Source organism: Pseudopipra pipra, chromosome 18, assembly GCF_036250125.1.
Source record: "Pseudopipra pipra isolate bDixPip1 chromosome 18, bDixPip1.hap1, whole genome shotgun sequence".
NCBI classification, from domain to species: Eukaryota; Metazoa; Chordata; class Aves; order Passeriformes; family Pipridae; genus Pseudopipra; species Pseudopipra pipra.
The window spans coordinates 4,547,249-4,574,754 of record NC_087566.1 but is presented as its reverse complement, the minus strand read 5'-3'; the positions used below and the strand labels follow the sequence as shown (position 1 = coordinate 4,574,754).

Below are 27,506 nucleotides of genomic sequence, written 5' to 3'. Positions count from 1 at the left end.
TGAGACACCACAACTCCTATGAATTCAGTTAGTAAAGTTTTACCATGATTGTTAAAGGAAAAAGCAAGAGCAAGAAGGGTACTTAAAGGAAACCTTCAAGTGATCTCAAACTACATCCAGATACTTTCTTGGCAGGCAGAACTCTCTTAGCCCAATGGTTTACCAGTAAGCCATTAAAAAAAAAAAAAGAAAACAAACCCACCCTTGAGTTCTGTAATTTTATCTACCTGGCTTTGGAAGGGAGAACTTGTCCAAATGTCATTTTTGCCCACAGATAGAAGAATTTCCTTGCTAGATGTCTGGAATATAAGGAAAGGTTAGTTGCCTTTGTACTCCTCCTAAAACTAAGGGTTTGGTTTTCAGAGATCATATCTGTAACAGAACAATTCATCAGGCATAAAGAGAGGCCCAGGCATCATTGCAAGGCTTTAAATGGGACATGCTTTAGGAAAGCTCAGTAGCCAAAACATTTTCCACTTACACCCAGTGGTACCACCGAGCAGGGTGCTGGCTAACCGGGATTTAGAAGTGGTAACATCACTGTTTCTCTCAAAGTCAACCAGCTGAGTCCATACTTGAGCCAGTTTAATGTTTAGCTCTGCCTGCAACCAGATCTTCCTTGTTCCCACCTCCCCCACAGCAGTTCCGCACCCTCAGCTCACTAATGTGTTGCTGTGACACTGTAACCTCCCCTCCTTTTCTTCCCGGTGGATTTAAGAGTTAATTGGCACACGGAGGGCCCCAATAAGCACCAAAGGCCTCACAAGTTAATTAAAGCACAGCCGTGAACGGGCCTCTCTCTTTCAGCAGGTCTGAGCTGCTCCATCAGCTCCAGTTGCTCAACAAATAATAGGCTTTAATCTCTAGACAATTGCATCCCACCTTTGTCAAGATTCTTTCAACAAACAAAAGAAGTAAAAAACCACTAGAGGAGAGCAAGAGGAAACCATTTCACCTGGCAGTGTATCACAGAATACTGTTAAACAGCCTTTTTTAAATGTTGCATTAGAAAATAAAATATATGGGAAATCCGACTGTGCCAATGCTTGTCCTCAAGTTACCACAAGACATCTTCAGAACTGTCTGGCATGGCCATGAGCAAAACCTTCTGCCTCAGCCTGCACTGGCACTACTAAAACCAGACTTTTCTAGCTCCATTCAGTGAAAAATATGTTTTGTACTTATCACCTGGTCCGGAATCTTTTTAACCTTCTTCTTTGCTTCTGGGTACACCCAATTCTGCTGGGATTGTCACGGCCTCTGTCCTGGAATTCATGTCTGGCACAGTGGGGAGCAACAGACTGGCCACTTGCATGGACTTGATGCCCAGCTGGTTGTTGGATTTCCTGCATCTTCAGGGATTTTGAACTTAAAAGGAAAGGAGAAATATTTTGTGTAAAAATCACATTAACGGTAAAGAAATGGCATTATTTCAATAAATTGATCTCTAACAAAGGTATCCAGTCACACACAGAACAGCTACAAAACACTAAAACACTTATTGTCTCTTTATCAGACATTTTTCACTATCTGGAGTTTTAATGTTAAAGTTTCCCCAACACAAGCAGAAAGACACATTTCACTGCAATCATGTCACACACAATTCTTTTCTCCTCTAAAGGAAATGAAAAAGCACTAAAATGCATTTATGCTTCCCCCCCATGTGTGTGCAAACAAGGTGTCCTTATAGAGAAGATCTGAACGTGGTTTTCTGCCTTTTATTCTCAAACATATCTATTGCTGAAGAATTCTCTTGAGGACTTGGGAACTGAAGTTAGAATTTCCCATTTTAACATGAAATGTTCTTTCACAAGCAACTTTTTCCTAATTTCAGTCATATTTTAACTAAATATGTTTCTCCTCAAAAAAACCCCTAAAAATCTCTTCCTGTTTTTACATATTCATCATTAAAAAATAAAACTAGACATATTTTTCCATCAGACAGTTTGCTTTCACATGTAAAATCTGAAAAAATAACACATGTGTTCTTATGAATTCTAAGTATTTTGTCTTGGTAATTTTCTGAAAACAAGGATAAAAAACACCTCTAACCAGATGAAACTTGCTGAACCAGTTGTATTGAAGCTTCTTTCCTGAAATAAATACTGCCACCACCCTGAGAATTTGCACATTAGAACTACAAACACATTCTTGAGCTCCAGAAGAGACAACAGAAGAGGGCAGTCTGAAAAGTCACCCTAATAATCACCTGAACTGAGCTGGGGAAAACACGGCTGCAGCCAGAAAAAAATGGTGGTTCCACAGAGTGATGGGAACAATGCAAGTCCCAGAAGTTCAGCTAAATATGCACGAGGTTCCTGCACACCTATTAGGGCCAACTCCCTTTAAAACTGTTCCATCTGCTCCAAAGGCAAACCTGATCCGACCGTACGCGATGGCAACGTCACACAAAGGAGTCAAAAATATCAAGCTCGGGTAAAACAGGCAGAAGTTTTGTATTGAAGTCTAAGGAAATGTGAAAATCTAACGCTTTTCCTAAATTTGAAACATCATACATGCTGCACATATTTAGCGATGACAGCCTACATCCATGAGAATTTATGGCAACTATGTAAAATAAGAGTCAAAGATGGATCATTTCTCTCTTGTGAAGTTAGAAAATGAAAGCATGGGAAGAATAAGAGAGCTGACACCACAGATTAATCTGTTGTTGAGCCAACAAGTATGTTCAAATGTGTTCCAGTCAAGAACATTATTTTTATGTTTAAATGTTATGATAATTTAAACCCCCATAAAGTTGTGTTCCATGATGGGTTTGGGAGTGGGGTGTTTGTTGTTCATTTCATTTCATTTTGCTTTTAGGCAAGCATTGCATAGAGACCACTAAGGCCTCCTATGAGAATAACTGAACTTTCTTCTGTCCCATGGAAAGCCTAAGATGCCATAATTTAAAAATAAAAATAAATTACAGCTGAGGTCTTTTAACATGGTAGCTTCTTCTTACTGCTTACCTGCTCCTGACTTTCTCCATTTCGCTGTAGTTCCAAGCCTGCAGTGCACAAATTCACCCTCTGTTCTGCTGTGCTGTCTCTCAGCTTTGGACAAAGCATAAATTGGTGCCTGTTACTTGTAATGAATCCATCAAATGGATCTGTGCTAAATGCAGTATCTTAAAGACATGAATTCCACTCAGGTGACCTGCACACAAACAGCACAATGCAATTCCAAATGTTCAACATGAAAAGTGTGTGTCTCCCACCCTCGATGCCCTGAGATGTGCTGACAAAATCTAATGGTAAGGAAGTTACAACCATTTGAATCCCAAGGCAACAACTGTGCCTACCTAAAACAAAGCTGTGCTAGAAAGGTGCTACAAAAGGATGACTCTAAGTTATGTTCCCCTATTTAAAAACAAATTAATAAGCAAGGGTGACACAATCAGAAGCTAACCAAACTGATTCCTTTTCACTTTTTTTTTTAACACTAAGCTTCTCTCCTTCGTAAGCACACAGAAATGAAGAAAACAATGAACTCCAGGGAGAAATTCTGTGTGCACAGAACCCTGTGCCTTCCAAAGGCCTCAGGGGGAGTCAGAGGCTGGGAAAGCACCGGGACTTATGGACAGGCATCTCCTTGTAAGTGTGAGATCTCAAGGGGTTATTTCTATAACCCTGGCTTAAGGCGTGACAGAAAGAAAGCCAAACAGAACCCAAACCAAAACAAACAAAATGTAAAACTCCCAAAACAAACAAAACCATACAACAAACAAACCAACACCAAAACAACCAACCAACCAACCAAAACAAAACAAAATAAAACAAAACAAAAAACCCACAAAATTTTTCCGCGGTTCTTCTGCACGAAATTCCTTTCGGCAGATAATTATACCCTGAATTTTTGTGCCAAACACTCGACACCCACACGATGCTGCTCCGCAGCCCCGCCGTGAGGGGCTTGGGGCCGAGGGCGGAACTCCCGCCTCCCACCCCGCTGAGGGCGCTACGGACCGCGGGGCGAGCGGAGCAGGACCGGGCACACGGAGCCAACGGGCAGCAGAGAAAGCTCCGCCCGTCCCAACGGAGCCGCCTCCAAGGGGTACAGGAGCGGGAGGAGCGGGAGGAGCGGGAGGAGCCTGAGGCGGCCCCGCCGTGAGGGGCGGGCGCTCCCCGCCCTCAGCCGGGCGGTGTCGCCGCAGCGCCCCCTGGCGGCGGGCGGGGCGCGAACGGCCCCGGAGCGCCCGGGATACACCGAGCACGGGCAGGGGAAGCTGCCGCTCGCACTCGTGAGGGAAAAACAGTGTCCTGACATTTCTGTGCCACCGGGCTCTCCTGCTGGGAGCGTCCAGTGTCCAGCACCCGCGGCAGGTGTGCCTTTGGGAGCCAATAGAGCAGCGATGCAGCTCATAGCAGCCACGTGAATAGCGGAACACAACACGGATCAGGGCCTCTCAAAGCCACAGCCCCTCGTAACAACCACTGAGCCACAGACTGGCGGCCTGCTGGTTGCCATCGAGTCTCGCCGTGTGTTTGTTTGGAAAGCAAGCTGGCCGGGGAAACTAGGCAATTGTTGCAGTGCTGTCTCATTTATAATGCACCACTTTGTCGTGGAAGAAAAAAAGTGAGAAATAGCTACTTCTTGTTTGTTTCTGTCTCATTCTTTACAGCTTTTAATGCTGGCATTCAACTTTCATTAAAGATCCGGGACGAAAACACTTTATTCACCAGATCCTACAAGAAATTCCTTGGTCCTACACAGCCCTCTCTGCCCAAGGTGTTTGGAAGCTCCGGGTCCCCGCTGGGCTCCTGTGGCCGCAGGGATGGGAGTGCTGAGGGCAGAGCCGCGGGCACACGGAGCCGGCAATCTCAGTAAATTCCTAAAAGTCATGTCGAGAACAACGTCTGGTCATCACTGCCAACCACGAAAGGCTTTGTCCGGTGTCTCCGAATAAGTGCCACGCTCACTGCATCACCCTCCGTCCCGCTGTACCCCGGGAATGCCAGACCTGCACCCGGCAGGGTCGGGTAACAGCTGGTTGGGAGCACTGGTTGGGAGCACCGGGGCGCTGCGCTCACACGGCTGTGGCGCGGGGGCCCGGGGCGGGCTGGGCAGCAGTGCGGGCTCGGCCAGGCCGGCCCTGTCACCCGCGGGCACGGTGGGACGCCAGGGCAGTGCCGGGGAACCCCCCGAGCCCGCGCGGAGAGAGGGCAGCGCCCGCCGAGGCGCTGTCACCGCCCGCCCGCCATGGCCGTGAGGGGCCGCGCGCGCCCCGCCGCTTCCCGCGCTCCTGAGGGGGACCGGGACGGGATCGGGATCGGGGACAGGCACCGGGACGGGATCGGGCCCCGTCCGGTGCCGCCGCTCCGCACATGGCTCTCCCCGCGCCCCGCCGGCCGCCCGCCCCGCAGGGCTGCCCGCCCAGACTGCCTGCGGGCCCTCGCCGCGCCCCGCGTCGCTCCTCACCCGCCGAGCCGCTCGCGAGGTGAGACGCCGGTGCCGCGGGCGGCCCGCGGCGGTGGCTCCCTGTGGGGGCCGCGGCCCTCCCCGCCCGCTCCCCTCTCAGGCGCCGGGCGGGGGAGCCCCCGGGCCGCGCGCGCGCGCCGCGCCTGCGCGCGGGGCGTTAAATGGGTGCGGGGCGGGTGGCGCGAGGCCCCGGCTACGGCGGCTGAGCGGAGGCGGCGCCGGGCGGAGCGGGAGCGGCGCGCGGGGTACGCGGGGGCCGGGGCTGTGCGGGGGGGGCGTCGGGGCCGGCCCGTGGCGCGCGCGGCCCCTCAGCTGGGACCGGGCGGGCGGGCGGCGGAGCGGGGCCGGCGGCCGGAGCAGGAAGCGCCGCGGGCGGCGGTGAGGCCTGGAGCGGAGCGGAGCGGCGCGGGACGCCCGCCGGTGAGTGCGGGCGGGCGGGCGGGGATCCGCTGAGTCACCTGCCCCGCTGCCGCCGCCGCCCAACTCCCGCGCGGCTCCCGTGCCTCGGGACGGCGCCTGGGCCGCGCTGCCCCCGCGCCGCGGGGCGAGCGGAGCCCGAGCCCGGCGGGGCCCGGGAGGCGGGTGGGGAGGCGGGTCCGGCGGCCCCGCGGCCCGGCCGTGCCCCTGGAGCGGGGTTTGCGGTGTTGGAGCTCCCAGGCCGGGCTGCGGGAGCGGGTCGGACCCTCCAGCCGGAGCCGCCGGGACGGGGCGGGGGGCGGTACTGGCCGGGAACGGGCGCTCTTGGGGAACCCGGCGCTTCCCTGCGGTGCCCGAGTGCCGAACTGGCTCGGGCTGGAGGGAAAACGCTCCCTCCAGAACCGCAGGGGTCCAAATCTGACGGCTTGGTTTTGTTTTAATTAGCTCCGTGGTCAAAGGCTTTGAAGTAACCATGGATAAAAGAGGAGGTGTAACAGAAACGGAAAATGGCGATGCTTTCCTGGAGCTGAACAGAATCCCAACCAAATACCCACATCGTTACACTAAGGTCAGCTCCCCTTTCCTCCCTGAGTTGTGTGTGGAGCTCTTGGCCACAGAAGTAGAGTGGGAGGTGGAGGTTCTGTAAGAGGGAAGCAGTGAGGTGAAAGCTGAAAAGCCTTTGCCTGGATTAGGATTTGCAAGGTGGTGTAAAACGAGCAGCTTGTTAAATGTGATGTTGCTGTGCAATCCTGTCCTCGAGATACTTCTTGATTCCCACCACCTCATTTTAATATCTGAGCACCCCACAGCATGTGCTGAGGTAATGGTAGAGACTGGAGTATGTTGTTCTACCAGCTCTCTCAAGCACTTGAACTTCACAGTTCTAATTCTGCTTTCAGCAGAGTTCCTTTAAGAGGTTGACCAAAATGTTTCCTTGCAGTAGGTGCCACTTCCTAGGAAGGTGTAGCACACGAGATCTTATCAGGAGCTCTAACATGTTTACTGGATGCCTTCTGTAACCTTAGAATTGTTCATATTTGGCCACTGGAAGCTTAAGCAGTTATGACTCCAACCAGTGCTTAGTGTTAAGACTTGACCACGGGTGCTTTTGTTTAACTGTGATACCTAAATATGTGTGTGAGTGGAAGAACAATGACTAAATAACTCGCAGTTAAAGATTATTTCAGTACTGAGTAAGTTTGATGTACTATATTTAGGGCTCAAATCTTGTTTGGGGTTCTGGTACCACTGTTGAAAACTGCCTTTGAAAAGAGTCTGTAATGGGGGCTGGTTTTCCTACGGCTGCAAGCTGTGGGAACAGGTGGTCATTGCTTTGTGGAAATCTGTTAAGATACTTTACAGCAAATGGCCTGAAGTGTGGAACAGGGTGAGGGAGTTTACTGTTGCTGACTGTTATTTTACTTGAGGAATTCAGAGCTGTTGGTTTCCTGGTAGGTTGTTTTTTAAAAGAAAAAAAAAATTATCATTGTGGCCCTGTTCTGTTGAGATAGTGGAGCTCTGGCTTATTTTAACTAGACATCAACAATAAACCACGTACTTCAGAACTGGCAAAACTTCATGGGAATGGCATGGCTTTCTGATTCTGTAACCTCTTAGAGAAGATGGGCACTTAACCTTCGAGGATGTAAAGTATACTTTTCTTCAGGCCTTGCTATTCAGTTTAAATGAAGGAGAGGAACTGTTTTTAAACTTTCCCTGTTGAAAAAGTGGTATCTATACTTGTTCTGTCCTGCCCAGTTCCTCTCAAGAGTAGTAACTGAATGTAGCTTCAAATCATGCTTTTGGGGCAGCATTCAGCTGCTGCTAGTGGTGGCTGTGCACTGAAACCAATGTATTTTTAGCATCAGTTTTGTTAATTCAGTACCTATAGTTTCTGATCAGGATAAAGTTGCAGAACTAGTGCCAGAAGGTGTCTAGTCTTGTTTACCTGTTGGTTTCCAAGGAGTCTAAATCAAGAAATACCAGAAATCAGTCTGTGTTGAAATATCTTTCCTCATATTATGGTTCTTTTACGTGTAACAGGTTAAATATAGCTGGTTTAAGGTGCTCATGTAATCAGTATTGTAAGGCATTTTCAGATGTTCCAGTTTCCTACTAATTAGGGATTGAGGGAACACTGTTTTGGGATATGTGCTGCTGATTTGGAAAGGGGACTGATTTCCTTTAGTGGTTTATATTCACTTACTGCCAGTAGGAAAACAATTGGCTCATATTGTGAGTAGTTCTCAGATGTTTGATTAAAACTGTTTACTAACAGTTAAACGTACTTTTCACCCACCTACTTAAACGTACCAGTGTGTGAATTAAACAAGAACCCACCAACACCACACTCTGGAAGTGCCAGCCTTCATCTCCTCTGTTCCAGGAGTGGCCTGCTACACTACTCTGGGGAGTCCAAGCCTTGTCTTTTCTAGCTCGTGGGAAGCTGTTGCTCCACGAGTGCACAGCTAATGAGCAAAAGCCAAGAAACAATTCAAATTTTCCTCACTTGAATGAAGGATTGTGATAGGATGTGATTGAGAGCCTGTGGACTCCCTCTCGTGGCCGGAGGAACAGCCCATTCCCGATGTGGTGATGGACAGGGCTGTTAATACTTGTAGTATCTGCACCAGGCTGTGATAGTATTACAGCACTGATGTTACTCACAGATTGAGGTTTATTTTGGGAAGCTTGTGGGCAGGGAGGGCAGTGTTCCTCCCTTTAATGGAGCTCTTTTTGCTGAAGGCTGGTACAAGATGATGCTTGAATGTGTATATGTAGGTTTTATCCAGCTACCAAACTGCCATCTGGAAACTTTCAAGTATCAAGCTCTCATAGTTAATGAACTGATTTTAATCACATGGGGATAATGATGTAAAAGCTCTAGAGGATGTTGTATTCTTGGGGGGAAAAGGTAAAGAGGTTTCCTTCAGTTTGGCTGATGTGTCTGCTGTTAGGATTTCTTTATCCTTCCAGCTGCTACTGATTTCTGCACAGTTGTGAATCAGTTCAGTACAGCTGGGAGGGAAGGCAGATTGAGGGAACTTAATCTAGGGAGAAGGAGTAAGTCTAATTAGAAATGTGGATCTTGATTGCAGCCAAGTTAATGATGATTTAAAGCACTGATGATCACATCAATAATAATTCTTTTCAAGTGTAGCAAACTCTGGATTGATTGCCAGTCAAATGACTGACTCAGGGTGTGCCATGGTAAACCAAAGACTGTTTGAAAGCTGGTACAAAGTGGGAAAACAAGTCATCTTTCAGCATTGATTTGCTGTTGGGTGGAATGGGTAATTGTATAAGATACATTCCGGTAGTCTTGGAATTGGTGATGGTCAGAAATGGCAAGTTTGTCTGGAATTTCCAGTGAACTGGTATTGTGGCAATGCTTTTTTACCTGCTGAACATTAAACACAGCAATTTTGATTCCTCCTTGAGAGCTCAGCAGCTCCAGTGTCTGTGATGTCTGTCTTGCTTATAAGCTGAGCTGTCCAGGGAAGTGAATATGTAAACATATATGGTGTGAACAGCCTGGGAGTGTTCCCAAGGACTGAACCTGACCTAGTAAGGATCAGTGCTCCAAAGAAGTGTTTGGTCAGTGGCCACTGAAAGAGAACTGAAACAGAAACTTTCACTGCAGTAATTCACAGAATATGAAACAACATATTGTGAAACTGGGGTTGTCCAGTTGCAACACTGCATTGAACAGGCAGTCTGGAATAGACAGTTTGAGTCACTTAAATTTTGTCTGGATGAGAACTGGAACTAATGTCTTGATTTATTTCTTTTTCTAGGAGGAACTGCTTGATATTAAAGAGCGTCCCTACTCTAAGAAGAGACCTTCTTGTCTTTCTGAAAAATATGACAGGTATTTTCTTAATTATACAAAGGCTATGTACACTTCTCTCAAAATAAAAGTTTAAATTGCAAGAAACTCTTAGCTAAGAGGTGCTCTTATGTTGATGGGAGATGTAGGTGCTACAGAGTTCAGTGTATGACAGTTTTCAGAAGTACTAATCCACTAGAAAAGGTTCAGTGCTCTGGCCAGGGCTTTTGTGCTTTGTTCAAAGATTACTTTCTGCTGGATCTCATGTTATAACTCCACACAACACGAGTCTGATAGACTTGCAGGAAAAACTACCTGCAGTATAGATGGCTGTGTAGCACAGACTGGGTCAGGTTGTAACGAGCTGCCTTGCTTGGTGGATTACTCTCCCATGATTACTTCATTTAAAAATGAAGGTGAGTGTTCTTGGTTGTGTTTTTAGGTTTGCTAAGCAGCAGTTTGTTTACTATTCAGATTAATTTATTGTAGTAGTAAGTGTGAGAAGGAAATAAAATTACCTGAATGCTTAAGAGCAGCAGCATATGATCTTCTTGAGCTGTTTTTCAGTGTGCCAGATAAACTTCACCAATAACTACCCTTTATAACCTGATGGTGGGTATTACACTTCCTTACTGTTACAGGAGGGATGCAAATACCATGTCTGAGGTAGTAAACCAGAGTAAGGCAAAGATTGAGAAGCTGAGTGTGAGAGATGTTTCACTTGTACAGGTTGCTGACCAGTGAATTCTGGGTTTGCAGCAGCAGCACCATGAATTACGTATTAGACTACAGGGTAGCAAACAATCCTGCAATTCTGTTTCCACAGTGATGGGGTCTGGGATCCAGAGAAGTGGCATGCATCTTTATATCCGACTTCAGGAAGAACTTCACCAGTGGAAAGCTTTAAAAAAGATTTGGATTCAGATCGGACTTCTCTGATGCGTAGGATAGTAGGTGAGTGTTCTTACAGCACGAGATCCCAACTGAGCCTGGGCTGCTGGCAAAACCTTTCCTTTGGGGTAACACAAAGAAGACTCTATAAAATATTTCTGAAAATTGATTGACTGCATAGAATAAGAGTCGGGGAAGTGTTGGTTGCTGTAACTAGACTGCAGTTGGTTTTCTGGTAGCTTAGCTAAGAACAAACCTGGGCAGCATTCTGTTTTCCCACTGTTGCCATATAGGAGGTAGTGCAAGTGCAGGGCACTCTTTCCCTACAACTCAGGGCTGAGTACTTAGAAGATCTATAGTGGCAAAGCAGGTACTTCTGAGGAGACCACAGTGATTCCTCAATATCCAGCTGTAAATTCTTTGCTCTTCCTGTGATCTCGGCCAGGTTAGCTTCCCTAAATAAACCATGAGTGTTGTCCTTCGAAAAGCCCTGGGATAGCAGCAAGGCTGTGGAGCAGACAGCTGCCTTGTCTTTACTAGCACTTTAAATGTACTGCTTTTTGTGTGGTCTTTGACTTGCAGACCCGAGGGAGCGAGTGAAAGAAGATGACTTGGATGTGGTCTTGAGTCCCCAGAGGCGAAGCTTTGGGGGTGGCTGTCACGTGACTGCCTCCGTGAGCTCCCGGCGGGCGGGGAGCCCCCTGGAAAAGGACAGCGACGGCGTCCGCGTGATCGGGGGCCGCAGGATCGGCAGCGGGAGGATCATCTCTGCCCGGAACTTTGACAAAGACCATCGGGGGGGGGATTCCAGGGATGGAAGAGACCGAGACCGAGACCGTGACAGGGACTACAAGGACAAACGCTTCAGGGTTTGTGCTTTCTGTTCCTGTTTGCTTGTGAAATCTGAGGTTTGGGGCACTTTGCACTGAAAGCACCGGGGGCAGGTGAGTGCACACAGCAGTTCAGTGTCCTGTGACAGGAGGCCATTTCTTCTTAAAATCACCTTTATGGTGTAAAGGGGGAGCACTTGGTGCTTCAAAAACTTAGTTACATCCCTTCAGCTAGCTCAACTGGGATGCATCTAATACTGTTTATCTTACAAACCTTGCCTGTGGTTGACTTACCAGCAAGATACTCAAAAGTCTCATAGTTCATTTGTAGTTCTTAACCTAGCAGTTGTCAGTGAGTATTGTTTTTAACCTCAGTGAATGGAAGCTTTCTGTGCTTTCAGGCTTCTTTTAAATATTTTCTGCTTTTAAGAAGAAAGAACCACTAACCTACATGTTAGGATCTGAGTTTATAGAGGCACCTGTGGTGCAATGAAGCAGAAATTTGGCTGTGAAGTTTAAAAATTAAAAGTTTACTGAGCATACAGGGAGTGTGTATAAACCTTAAAAACCCCCTCAAAAGTGGTCATTTGCTTTGGAAGTGAAGGAGGAATCTTATGAAGCAGCATTTTATGGTTAACGTTGTTAATATCCCACTTCAGAGGGAGTTTGGTGACAGCAAACGTGTCTTTGGGGAGCGAAGGAGGAATGACTCTTACACTGAAGAGGAGCCTGAGTGGTTCTCTGCTGGTCCTACAAGTCAGTCTGAAACCATTGAGCTCACAGGCTTTGATGATAAAATTTTGGAGGAAGATCACAAAGGGAGAAAACGTACACGGCGACGCACAGCCTCCCTGAAAGAAGGTAATGGACATTCACCAGGGCCTTGTCTGCCACTGTGGCATGTTCCTGGATAGAGAGGGCATTGTAAAGGTATTTACAATCTAAAAGATCAATTGGATGGTAAAATACTAATTTTTTTCCAAACAAAGGCAGGGTTGAGAGGCTGGGAAAAAACCTTGTATGGATGTTGAATGATAGCAGGAGTTGATAGGTTATTAAAAAGGTCTTGTTCGCTTCTATATCTTGCTGGGTGCTAAAGCCTTGGTTTAAATTAAGCTAATGCTCTGAGGAACTTGAAACATTTTTTCCTTATAGTAATACTAACATTAGCAACACAGATTTGGGCATACAGCTGCCAGGAATGTAGCTGTGAACTGAATATGGAGACTTGAATTTGTGTGCATTCACTGTACTTCAAGTCTGCAGTGATTATTACCACTGAAGAAGCTGCAGTATGGCAAGAGGGAAGATGACTTTTTAGTGCTAGAAATTCTGCAGGTGGACAACATGAGTGAATAAACAGCTGCACCTGGGGTGTCACTGAACTGCAGTGCAGTTCCAAGCACAGGAGGTTTGTAGTCATGTCACAGCTTTTTTGCAGCACCTGCACCAGCTTGTTGAGAAGTCCTTAAAGCAAGAGGTGCCTTGCTCCTGGTGGAGGAGGAGCAATATTTGTCACATGCTTATAACATTAAGAACCTGAGTCAAGAAGGCAGGAGCTTCCAGAGGATTCCTGATGGAAAACCAGCAGCAGCTGTGTGTGCTTGGTGTGGCAGCACATCTGCTGTGTGTGTGCTCCCTGGGTTGAGCAGGGGGCAGTTGTTAATGCACAGTTCACAGGCAATTCTTATTTTCTTGAGCTGGATAGTCTACATAACAGGCTGGAAGCTCTGTGCTAGGGGGTGTGGTGTGCAGCAGAAGGCAGCCAGCACAGTATAACTGATGAGATACCACAGGGAGGTGGGGTACTTTGGTCCTGTGCTTCTAATCCCTGGGCAAATGCATTGGCTGTTGGGCACTGTTCCCACAGGAAATAGTTGAGTTCAGTGATTCAGCAGCCACTTGGTTTTCTTTTTAAGGGATAGAATGCAATGGTGGAGTGGTAGAAGAGGATGAAGTGCAGACTGTTCTTGCCAATGAAACTCCAGCAGATCAAGAAGTTCCTAGAGAAACTGCTTTACAAGAACCAGCTCCAGGAGAGTTTGACTTCAATGAGTTCTTTAACTTGGATAAAAGTGTTCCTGGCCTGGCTTCGGTGAGTTTTTTGATTTTTAAGACTGGCTGTATTCATGAGAAGCATTTTTGCTGCTTCTGCTGCATTCTGTGAAAGCTAAAACCTGTTGCTCTGTGAAAGTTGCTTTGTGCAGTGTGTAAGTCTACAATGAATTTGCAGAGATGTAGCTTTGGAGTGTTAGGATGTCACTGCCAAAGTGTTATCCCTGGAGTGGATCCATCTCCAAAGAAAGTGTTTGAGGCAAGCTAGCTGACTATTTTTCCTTTCTTTTGATCACTACTTGAAGACTCAAAATTGTCATCCTGAATGGATCTTCTTTGGAAGTATTTAAGATATCTTCAGAGAAGATTCACTGTACAAATTTAGTATAGTTGAGAACAACCTTTTCCATATAAGTCTGGGAATTGCAGCAAACAGATCTTCTGGAGGGGCTTCCTGGAAGGCAGTGAGCCTGGAGATCCCAGGTGAATACTGTCTGGGAGATCTGGCTGCACTGTTACCAATACCAGTAATGTTCTGAAAGGGTTTGTGTCAGCAAAGATTCATCATATGGTGGCAATAATTGACAAGTACATTGGAGGAGAGTTTGTTCTCCCTGTAGAATTATATAGATGATGTGTCTTTAGACTTGACAATCTGATTTTCAGCATACCTGCAAGATGGTGACTCCTTTCAAAAGCAGGGAATTCCCAAGTCAAAATAGCTGCTGATGAGACAGATGGGCAGATGTTATAATTTGTCAAAAAAGTGAGTTTCTTTGTGATGGTGATATGTCTGTGACAAGTGTTACTATAGGTTTGTACATTACTTGTCTTAATTCTTCTAATGTGTTGGAGTCAAACAATCAAAACCAAGGGGATCAATACTGTCCTTCTTTTGCTGTTGTAAACTGTGCTGGGACACTTGTTTGAGACAAAACAACTTCTCTGATAGGAGGAAGCTGCTCTTCTTGTGTCTAAAAGTAAACAGGCTGCATGTTGAAACTCATCTGTGCCTGTTGACCAGCCTTTAACTGCTTTAATCTTGCAAGATATAAAAACATGTACTTTGAATTACATTTTATAATGCACTGGTTTTTTTGAATACTTGTTGGGGTTTTTTTTTTTTACACTTCCACTTTAGAATGTTGTATTTCATGGTCTTTGGGGGCTCTGTGCTGTTTCAGTTACAGTTTTACTCTGAGCAAATATTTGCTGTCAATAAGAGATGTACGCTGGGTTATTGTAACTGAATATACAAATGGTGCCATTTTGGAAGGAAAAAAGCAGTTCAAAGCTTTGAAACTCTGAGAGCAGCATCTAGCTGTCTGTAGCAGAAGAATCCTGGTTGCACAATAAAGCTTTTCAGAGATGTTGCTGACCTTGCTTCCGTTAAGATTTTTTCCCTTTGTTTTTCCTCCCGTAACCAGCTGATAGAGGATGTGCTGGGGGAAGGTACAGTGTCTGCCAGCAGGTTCAGCAGGTGGTTTTCTAATCCCAGTCATTCTGGAAGTCGGTCAAGCAGCTTGAGATCCACCCCCCATGAGGAGCTGGAGAGGCTGGCAGGTAAGGCTCCAGGACAATGCAGGCTCAGGGAGCCTCCTTCCACATTCCTTCTTACTCATTCAATAAGGGCATGGCAGATAAAGTGTCAGGACAGTGAATTCTCCCACAGTTTAAGCACTTGACATTCTTTTGGAAGCTCTTACAGTAAAGCAGCTGTAAGTTCTCTTTTTATAAATGTTCTTGTCAATGCTTCCTGATGACTTTCCAGGCAAAGGGTGTGAGCCATAACTTGTCAGTGCCGTGTTGAGGTTGGTTACCAGTGTATGTTCATCTTGAGCCATTGGGTTGGTGAACTGATGTCGCAGTGCTCCTGGTTTTGCTGTTTCAGGTCTAGAGCAAGCCATTCTCTCCCCTGGCCAGAACTCTGGAAACTACTTTGCTCCCATTCCATTGGAAGACCACTCTGAAAACAAAGTGGACATCCTAGAAATGCTACAGAAAGCCAAAGTGGACTTAAAACCTCTTCTCTCAAGTCTTTCAGCCAACAAGGAAAAGCTTAGAGAGAGCAGTAAGTGCCTCTTCAGCTATTGTCAAGTTCTTGTGCTGCAGTGTCTCACAGCAAGAGGCTTGGTGTTCTGGAAACCTCACCTGCCACATCCAGGAGTAGGCAGTGTTATAGATTTCCTGAAACCCAGTATTCAACAGCTCTGTGTCCATATCATCCTTGATTCTTTTCATCCTATCCCAGGATGACACCAGGACTATCAGACTGTTTTTCTGGCCAGTAACAATCATAAGGTGATGCAAGCCCTGATCTGAGTTTCCAGCTTTGTGTATGGCATTTGCATAAGTTTTTCATACTGGAGACTGGTAATGTCAGCTCTGAAACTGTAGCATTTAACCTCTGGCTTTACCAAAAACTGACAGTGTAAGTCATCCTTGGAAGCATCTGTAATCATGTTGATCCATTAAGTGTCAGTGTCTAAGAAGCTGAACAGTGGCTTGAGGATGTTATTTTTTTTAAGTGCGTACTGTAAACTTGAACTTGCCAAGACTTGCTGCCACTTGAAGCACAGTGGTCTGTACTGTTTGGGGCATTAATTAAATAACATAAAGCTACAGCACAGCATAATAAGAGAAATCTTGGCTGGAATCACAGGGTTCCAGGGAACTAAGTCTGTTGGAATTCACTTTTGCCAGCATCAGCTGTTCTAAACAGAGTTCAGGCCTGACTTTAACGTTCAAGGGCCACCTCCAGGTTAGGGATTTGCATGTTTGGGCCCATAGCATGCACAGAGGGTACAAAATGCATGTGTTCTTGGAAATCTCGAGGTCTAATTCCAAATTGGTTTCTCTTTGGCAAGCAGCATGTGTTGCCACGTAAACTGGACTGAACAAAGGTGCTCTGATTTGTGTGAAGCAGCAAGGAAGGAAAGCATCCAAGTACTGCAAATGTTCCTAAGCATCCAGCAGGGAGCGTTGGCTAACATGTGGAGAACTTTCTTAATTTGACTTAAATAGAGCTACAAGTCTTTTCTGTGTTCTGCTTAATCTGACTTTCCTACTAAAAACTTTTTCAACTTTGATCCTCACAAACCAAGGATGAAGGAACAAAAATTTGTGGGGAAGCTTCCATTCACTCAGAAGCACCTGATGCAGGTTCTGTATTCCCATAAAATGCTGTACAGTTCTTGGAGTGATGTGGAGCTTTCAGGCCCACCAGCATCATATTTGCTCATGTTCCATGCTGCATGTCTGCATCATTGTTTCTTTTCTCCACCTTCTTGCCCAAATTTCCAGTAAATCTCTTTTTCTTTGGGCCAACATTCTGCTACAGCAACCCATGGCATGCTCCTGTCTCTTTTCTTTTCTCTTAAGGTGTCATACCTTGTGATGTGTGTTAGCTGGTCCTTAAGGCATGTTTAGCCTTGATGTTGGGCACCAGTAGGTATTTATATATGTACATATGCACACACAGGAAAAAATACTGCTAATAACACTTGTACCTTATTCTGCTTATGCCAGTGGAATCTTTCTATAGAGGCTTTAATTTCTGAGCAAAAAATCTGCTTCAAACTTCATACACATCAAGTTAAGTGTGTTAACTGATTGTCCAAAGTATCTAGATTTTCCAGGTATGTATTCCTTCTACTCATGATGGCTTCAAGCAACTTGACATGGCTTGCACTGTGATTGGAAGGCCATCTGGTCTCCTGGAGTAAATGCAGCTTTCCTAACTGGAAAAGAATCAATTCAGTTGTCACACTAATATTCTCTATTAAATGCAGGCAAAGTTGTAAACTGCATGTCTTGTAGGATAAATGAAAGGTAGGGAGAACTTAGCAGCTGAAACCTAAACTGGCTCTTGGGCAGTCTCACGTGCCAGTAGTTGTGCATGTCAGTTCTCTGAATTTGGATATTAGAGTTAGTCTAAACACAGGTCAGTCATGGTTTGACAGCTGGGAAGAGGATCAGAAAACAAGGTTTTGGCTGTTTCTTGTTTTCAACCAGCTTGTATTGAACACCTGCACAAGAACTATTAGCTCACTTGAGAACAGAATCGTGGTTTACCGGTATTGCTTCTGTATTTCTCAGCACATTCAGGAGTCGTGCTTTCAGTGGAAGAAGTTGAAGCTGGGCTAAAAGGCCTGAAAGTGGATCAGGAGGGGAAAATTGCCACTCCCTTTATGGCTGAGCAGATGGAGGAAGCATTGAATGCCACTGGCTCCAGACAGATGAAGAAGGACGGAGACATGACGGCGTTTAACAAACTAGTGAGCAGCATGAAGGCCAGCGGGACCCTGCCCTCCCAGCCCAAAGTCAATGTGAGTAGCAGAGCCCTGGCTCTGGGGATTAACTCCTGGGTTCTGATCAGGGAACCCCTTGCACAACCCCTCTGATAACCTGTGATCCGTGAGCAGTGTGATATTAAATACAGGCTTGCATTTAGAATGTTGTTTGGAGGGGAAACCGAGAGATGCTTTGGTCTCTTTTCCCCAGCCAAAGTAATTCAAAGTGAGGGTTTTCCAGTTCAGAAGTCACAGGATTGATTTCAAGTGAAGTTTCTGAAAATCCCAGAATTCTAAAGCTATATGAGAAGTCTAATAATTGCTACCTCTGTTAAAATGCTTGTGGTGTGGGTACAGCCAACACTTAACCTGGAGCTCAGATGTTTTTAGTGACTTTGTTTTAATACAGCTATGTCAGTGCAGTCTAACATTTTAAACTTGGCTTTTAACATGACTTGTACTAAGATAAAACTGAATGCTTGTTAGCTGGAAGATTAATGTTAAACAACAGATGATATTAAGGTTTAGGCTATGAGATTGTAGGATGAAATTTCATCCTGCCACTAACTGCCAAAACTGTGTTTCCCCAGAAGCTATCAGCAACCACTGCTGGCACCATAACATGCTTCTAACAACTGAGGAAGTCTCACGTGTTTGTTTTTCCTGCCAGACTACACCCAAGGACTTCTAGGCTCATCTCGCTTCACTAAAAGATAGTGAAAAATGTAAATTTGCCCTGTGAAGAATTTGCAGACTGATTTCAGACTTAAATCAAGACTTTCATTTCTGACAGTCTCTTTGCATTGATGTGCTATTTGGGTGCACAGAAGAACATCTTAAATAATTTCTCTAATATACAAACATTTTTCAGTTTGTGCATGTTTTCAGTTAACCACTGGCTGAATGTTCTACCTCCAGTTTACACAATTATATAAATCCATGTATTTGACCCAAACTTGAAGGAGGCACAGTGAACTACCTGGATACAATCCAGCACAAGGCATTTTTCTTAGCTAGGGAAGATCTGTGAGCCAGCTCAGCCCTTCACTTTGCTGGAATTTTATTTGGCTGATGCATAAACTACTGTTCTAACAGAACAGGTGAAATTATTTCTCTCACTGAGACAAATGTGGATAGTCTCTTAATGAGTTTGATTGTATCTATGTCTAATTTACAGTGTTTTCATTTTCTTAGCAGAGCCTTGAAAGCCATTTAATGTCACCTCCAGAGATGTCAGGCCAGCCTCTATCAAAGAATATTCTGCAGGTATTTTACTGGGGGGAGGGGAATACTTAAAAGCCTATCCCCAGTGGAAGAACAAGTGTTATTTGATAAGAAGACATTTAAGGGAATTATGGGGTCAGTAGTGAGAAGTGATTCTGTAGAGAAGAGAGAACTAGTCACTAGTGCAATTTAGTTAGAAATGTGTCTTGTCCTGATATTTCCTGTAATTACAACTTGGAAATGAAAAGCCTGTTAAGTGCCTAATTCTGGGCAAACCAGAATTGGTGTATAAGTTGCACAAGTCCCTCTTGTCTCTAACTTGCTATAAATAGGGTGGCCTTTAGTGTAATAAAATGACTTGTTTGTGCAAATTGCTCGTATCTGAACGTTCCTGATTACTTATTCTTAGGAACTTCTTGGCCCACCCCTTGCCAGACCTGCTTCATCGAATGTCCTGAGTGGCCTGATGGGTGGTTTGGAACCTGCAGCCTCTCTGCTGACACAAAGAGCCCCCTCTCCCCCCATTCCACCCGTGTTCCCGACGCGAGCCGCCTCCGCGGATTACCTGCGCCACAGGATATCCTCCCCCCTCGGTGAGACTGCCTGCAAAGGGTTGTTATTACTTGGGTTTGTTTTAAAGAATGTTTTACAGAACTGTAAAAGCTTCCTGGCTCTTGGTGGGCAGCTAGGTCAGTGTCTGTAATGCTGAGTTGTTCAGCTGGAGCTCGCAGTGAGTTCTGCTGTGGGATAACGTGCCCAGCTACTGGGTAAGAGTCTCATTTTCAAGGACTGTTTGGCCATTTGTATTGCAAAACACCATCAGTAGCCTCCTTTGTAGCTCTCTGGCCCAGTGACAAGGAAGAGATAAAGCTGTGTGGAAATAAGGGGTGAGCTGAGAGTCTTCACAGGGAATCCTTAGTTCATGTAGAATTGTTTTACATCAGGATATATACTGTATGTATTGGAAGAAACTGTTAGTTCTTTTAAATGCAACTGTTAAATCTTCTTTAGGTTTTGGACAAGGTTCTCAGCAATTGCTTGGTGATCCATTCCCAGGTGTAAGGAAGCCCATGAGCCCAGTTGCAGCACAGGTCAGATGACAAGCTTTTTGCTTAATGTAGATTCATCTTTTTTTTTTATGGTGTCTGGTCTAGAACTAACCTTTGGAAACACTCAGCTGTTGCATTCAGATGTTTATGCTGAAGTTTACTCTGAGTGTGAGGATGCAAAGTCTAATTTAATAGAGTCTCAAAACATCATTGCAATTTGACCCATCTTAGAGTACCTCAAGTACAAGATTTTTTTGAAGCTTCTATTGCCTCTCAATAAAAGAGGCTGTTGGCAGACACTTTGTGAAGACATTAGTAGCTATAGCAGTCAGTCTTCAGTATCTTAAATAAAACACAACCAAATCCAGGCTTTGATTTGTTTTTTATGCAATTCTGCTTCAGATGAGTCCCTTGGAGATACAGCAAGCTGCATTAGAGGGACTTACACTCCCACATGACTTGGCTCTACAGGCAGCAAACTTCTATCAGCATGGCTTTGGTAAACCACAAATGGACAAAAGCAGAGATGGCTACAGGAACAGGTGAGCATCTGACTGCAAAATTTAAGGGGTACACTTGTCATTGATTTTTAGTGTGAATATTGTCTTTCACTAGATATCTGCACCAGTCAGGCTTGCACTGGTTCTTGGCAGTGCTGCCTTTCATTCTGTGCCTCCTCTTACCAACTCCCTGTCCCTTAACAGGCAGCAGCGAGTGACGAAATCCCCCGCCCCAGGACACCGAGGGAATGCATCTTCTCCAGCCCCTGCAGCCTCCATTACCAGCATGGTCAGTACCTGGGGGACTGGGGGGTGGGGAAAGCTGTAGAGGTGTCTGCAGTAACTGCACTGTAGCACTGGCAATCAGTGGGAGAAAGGGAGGGCATAGAGGAGTTACTCAGGTTCATGTTGTATCAGTGGCCACCGATACAAGAATGAGTTACACTTTGTGCTTAAGTGAATGTCTGCTCCTTGGAAATCAGCCTTTCTGGCCACTGTCGTAGCTAAAACTGGTAATGTTACCTTGGCCTGGTCTTCTGAAACCAAATGAAGGTGATTATGGAAACTCAGACCCTTGTATGCTGGTGCTTAAGTTTTCAGAAGACAAGTGCTGAAAGCCATTAGCTGCTTTAGAGAATACTGATCTTTGGTTATGCAGTGTCTGAACTAAATGTAGGTTGAAATAATTGAAATAATACTTGGGAGCTTCAGGGTCACTTTGAAAATTAGTAAAATCTCAAAGCCAAGTTGCTGCCTCTCTGCCTTCAGCACTGTGTAGAATGTTGCTTTGATCTAAGTTTTCCCAGTGAATCGGTCACATACCTGCAGCTCAGGACTGACACAGACTATCTAAATCAAACAAGTATTTCTATTTGTATTCCAATGAGTGACTTCCACAGGTGCTATGGGACTTTAAATGGGGGGAAAACAGGAATGAGGCAATAGTTCTCTGCAGCTCAGTCAGCCCTGAGTTAATACAGATAAAGCAGCTCTGTAGGAACTCCCCTGGAGCTGCTGTTCTGAACCAATAGCAAAGAGGAAACAGCTGTAACTTTAAATACAGCTCAGCTATTTTGTTTCAAGCCTGTTAAGGTACATTTGACTTTGAGAACAGCTGCTGGGTTTGGCATTGGACTTCTGCAAAAGCTAAGAAGTGCTTAAACTAGAGAATAAAGCTATGAAATGAAGTGAAGTAAAATCATGGGCACACCATGGCTGATTGAAAAGAGCTTTAAATGGACAGGATGTGGTAGAATTGGTGTCCACCCACAAGTGAGATAGTGTGGCCTGGATAATGAGCACTGGGTAAAGCACTGCATCTCCCTGTGTCCTCTGCAGCTGTCTCCTTCCTTCACACCTACCTCGGTGATTCGCAAGATGTACGAGAGCAAGGAGAAGAGCAAAGAGGAGCCAGTTTCTGGGAAAATGAAAATCAGTGATGTGAAAGATGAAAATCAGAGACCAAATGAAGGTATTGTAATGGCTTTAAAATATCACAAGCAAATGGGATTTGGAATAGAATCAAATTGCTTCAGCACATAATACACCCAGGCTACCTTTAGACATTCCTGATTCACGGAGATGAGGGTGTAGAAGTGAGTGAGCCTATAATGAGAGGAGGGCCTAGAGCTGTAGAGGGGGATACACTTCCAAGTGCAGTCTTCTGGCAGTGTTGGGTTTGTCAGTTTGTGGGCAACAGTGACACTAAGACCATAAGTGTTTGTTGGTACCTTTTCTTGATGAACAAGCATAATAACAATTATGCTTCCATAGTCTGCACCAGTAATTGAAAACTTTAGAGTTCTCTTGAGACATGCTAACTGAACAGCCAAAGCTGAGACCAATTAAGCTCTTTAAGTGCAGCAGATCAGGGAAGCATTTTGTCACCCAAACTGATGTAAGAGGCTATTAAAAGGAAATGCTCAACACCAGTGTCCTGACCCAGTCAGGCTGGCTAATGGATAATTGTACTTCAGTGCTGGTAATACAGAGGTACCTTGCAGTTCCAGTTAGCAGTCCAGCTGGAATACCTCCACTGGTAGCAGTTGATGCCAAGGTATTTTAGGCCTTATCTAACTGATCTGGATGGTCTGTGGAAGTAGCTTCTTGAGGTGCTTTAGTGTTCCAAATCTTGCTAAGCAGCGGCAGACATAGAAGGCTCCTGCTCACCCCTAAACACATCTAAACTGAAAAGCCCCTTTGGGCTAGATTTCTGGAGCAACTCCAAATTATAATCTTGTTTAGGGAGGATCCCTTGTACCTCCCGTCACCTTTGGCACTGACTCATCCATGCTGATAGTTCCAAATTCCTAAAAAAAAAAAAAAAATCATAATTAAAGATGGAGTTAGTGCTGATTCTGGTCTAATTTAAGCTTGCTGTCAAGGGATTTCTGTGGAACATATTCCTTCTCATTACTCTTTTGAAATAATTTGGCCAGAAGCATCCAGGAAAGAGATGCTCACTATTAAATATATATGAGTACAGTTCAGCTAGATCTGGAATCTTAACTATCAAATCCAGTCATTAGCTTTAATTTTCATTAGGTGCAATCTCTAGCTGTGGACTGTAATAGTTGTATTCAATTCTAGCTACAGATAACCTACTGTCTAGTTCTGTGGAGAATGCAGATCAAGGAACTTTGCCCACCTTAGGTACCAAACTACCTGCACTGCAACGCTCTGCATGTTCCACACCTCTTACCCAAGCAAATCGTTGCACCAAAGAGCAAGACTACAGGCCCAAATCAGCTGGTAGGAAGACTCCTACAATGGCCTCCCCAGTACCAGGAGGCCCTTTCCTTCGTCCTGTTCATCAAGTACCCCTTGTTCCCCATGTACCACTTGTACGACCTGCTCACCAACTGCACCCAGGATTGGTCCAGAGAATGCTGGCACAGGGGGTCCATCCGCAGCACCTTCCTCTGCTGCAAGCAGGTAATCCATGCTTTTTTTTTTCCCCTTAAGTCAATGCATGTTCTCTTTAAGACTGACCTTTGTGTTAGGAACAGCACAAACTGATATTACCAGTAATGTTTATTACATCAGAACTTACCTGTAAAACCAGACAACAAATTCTGACCCATCTGAATATATATATATATATGTTTTGTTTTGCTTTAAGTTCCTTGTGCTTATCAGCTAAGAAGTTTTCTTGCTCACATCCAACAGGTATGCTTCCTCCTGGAGTGGACCTGTCTCACTTGCAGGGAATATCTGCTCCCATGCTTGGCCAGCCTTTTTACCCACTACCAACAGCAAGCCATCACCTCCTGAACCCGCGCTCGGGGACTCCTCTGCAGCTGGCGATGATGCAGCAGCAGCTACAGCGATCAGGTGGGTCAGAGCACAGCCAGCAGTGGGAGCTGTGGGACACTGGGAGCCTGCTCCAGGTGCTCTGCTGGCTGGGCTCTTGGAGGGCACTGTGCTAGCAGGAACTACTCTGATTTAGTTGTTCATAATCACTAACCTTGGGTGGGTGTGAGGCAGCTTTGGCTCTGCCAGAAGGAAGCCCAAGTGAAGCGCTTGCTTTCAGAACAGGAGTTGCCCCTGACAGCTCTGCCTCTTGCAGCTTGTGTGCAGCTTTCAGCCCTGCTGGGACAGAGGCCACCCACCATCTCCAGGGAAATGCTATTTGATCCTGGTCTTCCAGCTCAAACCTGTGTGATACTGTGTCCAGAAGTGGCAGTGTCAGGCCATTTATGGGAGTACTAATGAGAATAAACACATGGTGCCTGGATTTCCCGGGGCTCAGAGATTGAGTAAAAGCCACATTCAGCTCTCATGCCTTACCAGGTGATAGCTCAAGGGCAAATCTGTGCTGGGTATTACTTCACCTCTAATAGCTTTACATTTCACAGGCTCTGGAGCACAGGGATCACCTGCTGGTGTGCAAACAACCCCTCAGAACGTGCTGCCTCGGACTGGATTATCTCACGGGCACACACAGCTCGACCATCGCCCCAGCCAGAGGAGTGGCTCTCCCATTGGCCTTGCAAAATGGTTTGGTTCAGATGTCTTGCAGCAGCCTCTCCCTTCCATGCCATCCAAAGTCATCAGTGTAGATGAACTGGAATACCGGCAGTGATCAGTGACCACTGGGTGGAACACTTGTGATTCTTTAGACTGGATGAAAATGTCCATAGTCAGGACTTCACCTCTTGTTTGTTTTTTGGGGCTTTTATTTTTAGTACTCTGTGCAAAATTTCTTTTCGAGAGACTAAAGCACATGGCACCTGTCCTGGTCTCATGTCTGCATCAAGACTAAAGGATCCATTATGGCTTGGATAGTGAAGCCTGAAGAAATTTAGATGCAAGACAAAGCCAGTTTAATCCTGGAAGTGTCTATTTTTTTTTTTGTTTGTTTTTGTAAGATATGTGAATGAAGTGCTGATATTCTCTAGTGTAGAGGTAGCAGCTATAGATTCCTTCTGCAGAGAACTACATGTATAGACCCTTCTGTACAGACTTGTGTATAAACAATCTTTTGTACATACACACCTAGAATAGCCTTTTTGAATCTATACAGCTGTACATAAGAGTAGCTGATAACAGTTGAGCTTTAGTTGTGCCTATGGTTTGGACCTTTCTCCATTGTACGTGTGGGACTTTCTTTAAGATTAAAGTTGCATATCCTAAGTGTGAGTGAACAGGATGAAGTTGCTTTGCCTTTCCTTGCTGCTCATCTCCTCTAGGTCTCCCTCTCACATCTTTGTCACGTACTGTGCACTCAGTGTAGCTCAAGTGTCAAAGTCCACATCTTGCTGTCTGTGTAACAAAGGTCTGATTCCCTGTGTGTGACTCTTGCCACCAAATGAGAGATTTATTTAGTCTTTGGACAGCCTTGAGGATGGGACCTGGTGCAGTCATGATAAAGCCAGATCTTCAGTCTGTAGGTACCTACTGGTCATTGCTCTTTCAGGAGGGCTGGTGCTGGTCCTTGTTTAGCTGCAGTATTTTCCTTGTTTTAATCTTTCAAGCCAGTTACTAAAGGTCATCAAAATGGAGCCTTTGAATCCTCACCCTTCAACTCCTCAGTCATGGCTGTGGAATATCCTGTGCTGCCTTCAGTGCTGTTTCTGGAAGGGAGTCCCAAGCACTGTCCTCAGTCCCGTGTGCATCCAGTGATGCGATTACTGTGAAACTTGCCTTTGGAGACTTGTTCTGTGGCTTGAAAGGGGGAGGATGGGATAGTTTTGTGATCTTACTGTGTATATTTGGTTTTTAAAGTACTATGTTCCTTTTAAGCCTGTTTCACTTTCCTGAACAGTTAAATGTTCTCCTCCATCCTTCTGCATGGTTCCTCACTTCACTCCCTCACTTGTGTTGAGTCTAGTACTGCTGTCATGTCCTCTATCTAGCTTAGGCCATTGTGCTCTTTTTTTAAAAGAGGTGGAAGCAAAACCAGAACTCTCACAGACTTGCTCTTTCTTAGGTCTCACTGAAAGCAAAACCAGCAGCAGGAAAAAAAAAAAAAATCACTTGTCTGTATCCTAAGCCTTGGCAGAGTGCTGTGGTGGGTTTGTTTCAGTCCAGCAGAGACAGTGTTTATGGAAATAGCAAGCTGAATCACCAACGTGGAAGCTGTTGGGGGTCACCCATATTTCTAGTGGTTGTTCCCAAAGCAATCCCTGTAAAACATGCAATCACCAGCTTGTCCTTGTAAGACTGTTTTCATACTTTTTTAACTTGACACTTTCCCAGTAACATTCTGTAAATAAAGTTGATTCTACCAGCTGTCTGTATCAACTGCTCTTGTACTACATTATGTCAGTATATTGATTAACTTTTAAATGTTGTTCTTGTGTGTAAACTTGTGTGTAAGCATTTGAGCTGATCTCAGAGTTTCAATTAGTCCAGGGCTGGGGAGGAACAGTCTTGCTTTGATGAAGGTAACTGGCCTCACTGAAGATACAGAATGGAATTGCTGCATTTAAATGTCTAGGTCAAGTGTGAGGAGTGAGATTCAGTGTACTGGAAGAACTTTTAAAACTAACCAACTCTAAACAAAGAGTTATTTCTTCACAATCTGAATGACATCCTCCTCTTCTGCTCCTTCCCTCAAGGGTGATAACCCCAGCACACCTGCAGCACTTCTCACACAGGAGTCTGAAACACTCCTGCTGGAAATGCTTGGAGTAGAATCAAGGCTTGTTTCCTTACCAGGCTGAGTAGCAACCACTGCTGTAAGGATTTAGTGCTTGAGTGGGTGGCTGAAGTCACTTCATTTCTCCTTGGCTGTGTAATAACATGAGGGGGAGCATCTTTGATGCATCTTAGTAAATACCCCATAGGTAAAGCCCCTACTTCCTTGTGGGAGAGCAAGTGCTAGAGGCTGATGCATTTGATAGCCCTCCTGCCAAGAGCTAAAAGCTTCTTTATTCACCTCTGTTAAGCAGCAGAACCACTCTTTAAGAGCAGCCTGCTTCTCTTGGGCACCTTATTGACTTCTCTAAACTAAGCAGGAAATTTTTTTCAGAAAACCTGAAAGCTTTCAGTCACTAACAGACACAAACAGCTTCCACTTAGTCTAAACAACTGGAAAAGCAACTGCTCCTGAGCAGAACCAACCAGCTTTTCCACGACTGCAGGACTATTAATAGCCTTGAAGTATTCAAACAAGGACACTTTCAGATTAAGGCAGCTGGAACTCTCTGTCCTCCAGCATTGTTTCATAAGATATGGTTCTCCAGCCTCTGCTTTTCATGTTTTGTTCTAATTTAGAACAAAATAATTCCTGATGTATGAACTTCTTTCCAATTTGGAAATACGTGTATACTCCAAAAAACTCATCCCTGGCCTCAAGGCTTTTTGTGAGGTTTTGTCCTTGTGAAAGTCATTTAACCAGAGTTTCTCAGCTTTAAGTTCTGCTGGAACAAGACCCTGCAGTGCAAGTTGACCAGAATTATCAGTTTTACCAGGCAGAAAGGTACTATAATAAAAAAAATAATTTCCACTCAGAAATGGCCTTTCTTTACCACTTACAATTAATGACAAATTTC

General features: G+C 45.2%; 2 protein-coding genes across 16 annotated transcripts in view; one reads left to right on the top strand and one right to left on the bottom strand.

Annotated features, from left to right (window-relative positions):
- SFI1 (SFI1 centrin binding protein) overlaps positions 1-5,544 on the bottom strand; it is a 29,788-nt gene extending 24,244 nt beyond the window's left edge. For 5 of the 8 annotated variants that reach the window (XM_064675415.1, XM_064675412.1, XM_064675416.1 and 2 more), the window contains exons 1-4: positions 5,422-5,544; positions 2,973-3,056; positions 1,189-1,368; positions 228-299 (exon numbers count right to left, since the gene is read on the bottom strand). In XM_064675415.1, the coding sequence (XP_064531485.1) occupies positions 228-299; positions 1,189-1,368; positions 2,973-2,992 (272 nt within the window). In that variant the 5' untranslated portion in view covers positions 2,993-3,056; positions 5,422-5,544. Of the gene's footprint in view, positions 1-227; positions 300-1,188; positions 1,369-2,972; positions 3,160-3,968; positions 4,083-5,421 lie in introns of those variants that run through there. The other 3 variants (XM_064675414.1, XM_064675413.1, XM_064675418.1) reach the window with 3 other exon arrangements.
- A 21-nt stretch (positions 5,545-5,565) lies between these two features.
- Positions 5,566-26,249, top strand: EIF4ENIF1 (eukaryotic translation initiation factor 4E nuclear import factor 1). 8 transcript variants are annotated; one of them, XM_064675424.1, is made up of 19 exons: positions 5,566-5,666; positions 6,283-6,406; positions 9,636-9,709; positions 10,494-10,621; positions 11,141-11,427; positions 12,048-12,249; positions 13,308-13,483; positions 14,871-15,006; positions 15,335-15,514; positions 17,542-17,771; positions 18,933-19,001; positions 19,369-19,552; positions 19,971-20,050; positions 20,411-20,550; positions 20,713-20,797; positions 21,847-21,979; positions 23,161-23,442; positions 23,677-23,841; positions 24,366-26,249. In XM_064675424.1, the coding sequence occupies exons 2-19, from the start codon at positions 6,311-6,313 to the stop codon at positions 24,590-24,592; spliced, it is 2,874 nt and encodes a 957-aa protein (XP_064531494.1). In that variant the 5' UTR covers positions 5,566-5,666; positions 6,283-6,310; the 3' UTR covers positions 24,593-26,249. The 8 variants fall into 8 exon arrangements, with proteins under 8 accessions (XP_064531494.1, XP_064531492.1, XP_064531496.1 ...); XM_064675422.1 differs by having other exon boundaries at positions 23,098-23,442; XM_064675426.1 differs by having other exon boundaries at positions 18,930-19,001; positions 23,380-23,442.
- Positions 26,250-27,506: the final 1,257 nt, after the last annotated feature.